This window comes from Meles meles, chromosome 18 (genome assembly GCF_922984935.1).
Source record: "Meles meles chromosome 18, mMelMel3.1 paternal haplotype, whole genome shotgun sequence".
Classification (NCBI taxonomy): Eukaryota; Metazoa; Chordata; class Mammalia; order Carnivora; family Mustelidae; genus Meles; species Meles meles.
Window position 1 is genome coordinate 43,253,640 of NC_060083.1, and position 6,000 is coordinate 43,259,639.

The 6,000-nt window shown below is 40.9% G+C and overlaps 2 protein-coding genes across 2 annotated transcripts; both read right to left on the reverse strand.

Annotated features, from left to right (window-relative positions):
* Positions 1 to 1,196: 1,196 nt before the first annotated feature.
* On the reverse strand, positions 1,197 to 1,730 carry LOC123929636 (keratin-associated protein 1-3-like). The gene has a single exon (XM_045985536.1). The coding sequence runs from the start codon at positions 1,728 to 1,730 to the stop codon at positions 1,197 to 1,199; it is 534 nt and encodes a 177-aa protein (XP_045841492.1).
* Positions 1,731 to 5,196: 3,466 nt separating this feature from the next.
* LOC123929639 (keratin-associated protein 2-3) lies at positions 5,197 to 5,586 on the reverse strand. Its single transcript, XM_045985540.1, has one exon. It carries the CDS (start codon positions 5,584 to 5,586, stop codon positions 5,197 to 5,199), a length of 390 nt encoding a protein of 129 aa, XP_045841496.1.
* Between the last annotated feature and the right edge of the window lie 414 nt (positions 5,587 to 6,000).

Sequence of the window (6,000 nt, forward strand, 5' to 3'; positions counted from 1 at the left end):
ATACATGAAACAACTATATAGATGTTATAGAAACATTAGTTGGAATTCCCTTTCATCATGTTCCAAAGTATATTTTGAAGAATACTAGTGTTACAGGATGTCAGTTGGTAATAAGTGAGTGGAAGATTCTCTAAATCAGTTTGGGAGTAATCGTTATAGAGCTTTCTTTAATGTTCTAATGTGCTTTGTAAACCTTCGAGATGGTGAAGATATATGCAACGTATTTGACCATTGAACACTTTTTCCCTGTGGTGCATCTGAAGAGTCAGTGCTTTTCCTGTTCAGGAAATAATCTGTCCAATGCCTGGGAGGGATGTTGTAAGCAATGGAAGTCAGTTCTTTCATTTTCCTGGCTTTCTAAACTGGTGCCCAGGCAGGCGAAGGGTCTTGCTCAAGAATCCATGGATTCTTAGTTACAAAAAGGACAAGAACTCGGGATGTCTTTACATTTTATGCTGATATTTCAAAATCATGTGTTTATTGTCTTTCTGATTACGTATTACCCCTTTATACCCTTGCTAATTCAAAGAATTGTACACAGAGTCATATGTGAATGAAATGAATAGATTTAGTAACACCTCAAGAAGCTAAATGACATAAAAATTCCTTTTTGTAAAAATGATCTTCTGGAACACGTAGCCTACCAGTTGCATATGTGAGGAACTTGGAAAATAATTTCTAAATACTGATAGATTCTTTTAATCATACATTTTGGCTGCAGAATATTGGGCCATTTAATGTTAAAACAAAGGAAAACCATCTTTTAAAGACCTTCTTAAAAGGACAAAAATAAAGACCAACCATACTGCCATACCACAGTTATTAAGATTTTGAAAAATCCAAGTATCCTGATAGCAATAACAAGTTCCAATGAAAAGAAAGCTCCAACCACGACTTCGTCACTGAAGAATAAAATTTTATTAAATCCCAAATCTAATGAGCTGTTGAACTATTTCAGATGATAATTATAGTAAAGTTTTTACATATTCCTCTTAACCTGGCTTGACTTCTATTCATATCCAGGTTTATGAAATATTTTTGGTTTTCGATTATAAATTCACATTTCAGGAAAATTATGTAGCCGTGTGACTAGAATTTGCAAGCTGGGTTATGAGTATTGGAGCTCAGAAGTTGGTTGGGGCTCTACATTGGCTTGTTTTGAAGTGCCAGTTTCTCAGGATTCCTTTAGAAGGTGTTCAGCAGGTGGGCTCACAGCAGGTGGGCTGGCAGCAGCTGGGCTGGCAGCAGTAGCAGCAGCAGGCTGGGCGGCAGCAGGACTGTCCACAGTAGGATGGGCGGCAGCAGGGGGCCTGGGCATGGTGCAGCTGGCAGCAGGTTGGGGGCGTGCAGCTCACCACGCAGCAGGGGGGCAGGCAGGTGTCCTCCACGCGGCAGTCAGGGCGGCACCACCTGACTCGGCAGCTCACAGCTCCGCAGCCACCCTCCTGGCCACCACCAGTGCCACAGCTGGTTCCACAGTAGCTGGGCTGGCAGCAGCTGGTCTGGCAGCAGGTTGGCTGACAACAGCTGGTCTGGCAGCAGGTTGGCTGGCAACAGCTGGGCTGGCAACAGCTGGTCTGGCAAGAGCTGGGCTGGCAGCAGCTGGTCTGGCAGCAGGTTGGCTGGCAGCAGCTGGGCTGGCAACAGCTGGGCTGGCAGCAGCTGGAGCCACAGTTCCCACTGGTGGTGCAGGTGGGAAATCCACAGAAGCTAGTGGAGCAGCAGGCCATGTCAGGAGCTGGGTTGAGAGTTGGTTTGCTTGGTAGAGTTTCTGAGTTAGAGCTGCTTATTTCACTTGGGCCTTTTATAGGTCTTGGCCAGTTCCTGTGTTTGCGATGGGAAGCATTTTTATCTTGTTACTCTTTAAACAAGCTTTTCCAGAGTCCTTTGATTGTTCAAATATTGAGTTATTTTAAATGCATCCCAGATTGGTTTTTCCTTATTGCTCAGCTAATGCTCACTAAATGTTTTTGTCCTTGGTAGAAATGTTGTTTCATTTCCCAACAATGCTATAATTTCTCCTCAAGTCTCAGCTTCCATTCTGCATTTATGATCATATCACCTGACAAAGTGACTCTCACTCATAAGATGATGTGAATTTTTAGGGTCATATTCACCAGACTCAAGTCTCCAGAGGAAAATGATTAACAACTGATTATCTTTTATGTAAGACTGTCTTTATATTTTTTGATTAATAAGATTATAGTCCCTACAGTCAGCCAGATAGAAACTCTGATAAACTTCACATTCATAGAAATGCATAGATTTTTCCAGGATTGGATCTCTCCAATTTCCGTGATCTCTCCTGAACTTCACACATTTAGACATCAGAATATATCACTGAGGAAGATCTGTAGAACAAAAACGGTTCTGTTCCAATTTATTGTGGATATTTTATTAGCATGAATTTAAAAGGTTAAAATTCATAGCCAATAATTAGGAAAATATCACACAAAATTTCAAGTATAATTTGTATTTCTCTATGAAAGATAAAAATCACTATGTAGATTATCTAGATGGTATTTCTTTTTGTTTTTAAAGATTTTATTTATTTATTTGACAGAGAGACCACAAGGAGGCAGAGAGTCAGGCAGAGGAGGGGAAGCAGGCTCCCCACTGAGCAGAGAGCCTCATGTGGGGGTCCATCTGAGGACCCGGAGATCATGACTTGAGCTGAAGACAGAGGCTTAACACACTGAGCCAACCAGGCGCCCCTAGACAGTATTTCTTATAGGTGGGATTTTCATTTTATGTAACTATACCATGTATTCTGTGAAATGATATTAGACCAAAGAGCATGACAATTGAATTTATGAAGGGGAATCAATAAAAGAAAAAGCAGGAGTTAGGAGATACTTTTTCTGGATTACAGTGTATATAAGGCAGGGTAGGAAATGAATGATCAAATATTGTTCAATAGATATAAGTGCAAAGAGATTAAATATACCTTATACTTAAGATATAAGTGTAAAGGGATTGATGTTGTGGTATGGACCACTTTTAATTTACCCTGAGCTTCAGACAATGTTAGAATACTGTTAAATCTAGGAATGGCTATAATTTGGAGAGGTAAGTGATTTGCTCCATTTACAGAGTACATAACCAGAAAGCTTGATGTAAATTTCAGGAAAATGAATTTGAAACAATTTTGGTGGTTGTCAAAAGAAAGAATTTGTTGTCAAAAGAAGAATGTGTAGGGTTACATGGTGGGAAATAAAAAAAAGTGGTGACCAAAAAGAGCATATTATCGCTACTTGTGGTAGGTTTATTCTTTCCTTCCAATCTTGAATAGGAGCACATAGCTAGTTATTTATGAGGTTGAAGAAGTGGTTTGTGCAGTGATAGAATTACATTAGGATGTGATTCATGCCGCTGTCAAGAAAGATGTTCACGTCATATGATAACCATAACTATAGGTATGAAGTTGAAAAGTGGTTGAAGGAATCATTAAATATCAGAGATAAAAAATTAATAAATCACCTTGTCCAAACGTTTGATTGTACAGTTATAGAAACTGACATCATTAAAAAAAAAGAAACTGACATCACTGTTTTTATAAGTAGCAAATGTTTATAAGTCATCATATTATGCACATAGCACTAAAGTGTGCAGAAAGCAAGATTCAATCTGTCTCATATCTTGCTCTAGTGTACAAATTATTGTAGTTTTGATAGGAGGGATGAATCAAGGGAAAGAGTCAAATATATTATCATCCATCCTCATAGTTTTAATTTGGAACACTGATGTGGTACAGACTGCTTTTAATTTCCTCTTGGCATCAGCTGATGTTAGTATACTACTGAGTCCAGGAGTGGCTGCATTTTGGAGAGGTTAGTGACTTGCTTTATTCACAGAGCACACAACTAGAAGAGTTGGGTATAAAACTCCGACCTCTCCCTCCTGTATCAGTTCATTTTATTTTATTTTATATCATGCTGTTTTCCAGGATCAATAAATTATTAAAACTCTTTGTCTCCTATTAAGAAGATACTTTTTAAAAAAGAAAATACTTTATAATAGCTCAGGAATAGAAATATTAGTAGTGAGCAGAAATGCTATGGAGTAGTAACTTTAATCACATAGTAAATAAGCATGAATATGTTCAGATTCTTTTAAGTGTCTTCTGGCCAGAAGGGTTTTCTCTAGAGCTGCAATAACGCATTTGATTTTTAATTGTTTCTTGTTTCCCACATTCATATTAGGTAACATACCTTCTGGGTTTCTATGTCTGCCATACTCTTTGTGTCTTCTTTATTCCATGGCTATCATCTTAGTTCAGTTCTTACTGTGTATCCCTGGGGCCAGTACAATGGCCTCTTAATTTGTTTCTGTATAGCCATTATATGTCCAGACTTTGGAGTTCTTTTTTGATAAGCAGCTGCCATAAGAATCATCCTGTTACCCAATGCCTATCATGCCGTTCTCTTTCCCCAAGGCTTTCAAAATGTCCTCAGAATTTATTGCATTAAGGGCATACTCCTTTGGTTAGTATTCAAAGCACACACATTTTCCAAATCTATCTTCCATTATTCCTTTGGGCTCTCTGCTCATTCTACATATGTCTAGTGTTCTCAGCCAAACTATCCTCTGAACAATCGCTCTCGCTATACATTTGTGCACACTGTGACCAGTGTTGAGAATGCCATCTTCCCTTAGATCTGCATGCCAAAATCTTAACCCATATACAATGCTAGTTCCATTTTCAGTCTTTCTTGTTCTCCCCAATCAATAGTGATTTCTCTGTTGACACCAAAGTGTGTTGTACTTTTTTTTCCAAATTTTTAGTTGCATTATTATGACTTCATTTCTCTCTAGAAGTTTTTTAAAGAGGGGCACATTTTAAAATCAATTTTAATTGCTGTTGTATGCCATCTAGCCTGTGATTTGCAGATGTTAGGCAGTCAATACATTTTTTTATTTAAATTTAATGAAAAGAATTAGAAAAATAAGTAAAACCAAATATGTATTTGCTAGGCCAAAGAAGAGAACTTTATTAGAAAACAAGCATGCCATAAGAGCCAAGATCTACAGTGGGAAGAAGGGAATTGATACTGTTACAAAGACTTGAGAACATTCCAGGTCTTAAGAGATGAGCCTGGATTTCCATTCATCCTCTGGTTGACTTGGATCTTGATGGTTCAGGGCAGGAGGTTTGGTAGGTAGGGATGGGATTGTTCTAGTTGGTCAGTACACTTCTCAGCAGCAGGGGGAGGTCCTGCAGGTGGTGCGGCAGGGGGCAGGCTGGCAGCAGGGGGGGCGGCAGCAGGGCGCCTGCACAGAGATGGGCTGGCAACAGGTGGAGGCCCAGCAGCAGGGGCGGCAGACCACGGCCATGCAGGACGTGGGGCAGCAGCTGATGGGGCGGCAGCAGCCCTCCTGCACGCCACAGGGGTCACAGCAGACGGGGCGGCGGCAGGGCTCACAGATGGGGCGCGTGCAGCGGCAGGTGCAGGTCACGGGGCGGCACACGGTGGTCTGGCAGGACACGGGGCGGCAGCAGCAGGGGTCGCGGCAGCAGCAGGGCTGGCAGCAGCCTCCCCCACAGCCTGAGGAGGAGCAGCAGGAGCCGCAGCAGGAGCCGGACATGGTGATGTCTGGGGTTGGTTAGGGTTGGACTGGTGAGAGGATTTGGGTGTTGTCAGGTGTGAATGTCTCTGTCCTACTCTGGGCCCTTTATATACCCTGGCCAACTGCTGATGACACCCCCCTCCCCATTTATCTTTTGGCCAATTAAGTAGAATTTTGTTTTGACTAATGATTGCATTGCTTGTGACACACTCACAATCTCATTAAGAGAACTCTCTTAGCTTTCCTAAATATGGATCTATTCATGCTGTTCATCATCAAAATCTAAACACTCACAGTCATTTGAGGTAATAATAGCTCTTGATATTTATGTTGGGTAGGTAGCACCTGATGAATGTTGGGGAAAATGGTCCTAAAGGAACTGCAAATTTTTACAAGAAACATATAGGGGTCTCTAGATCAGTGACTGGATCC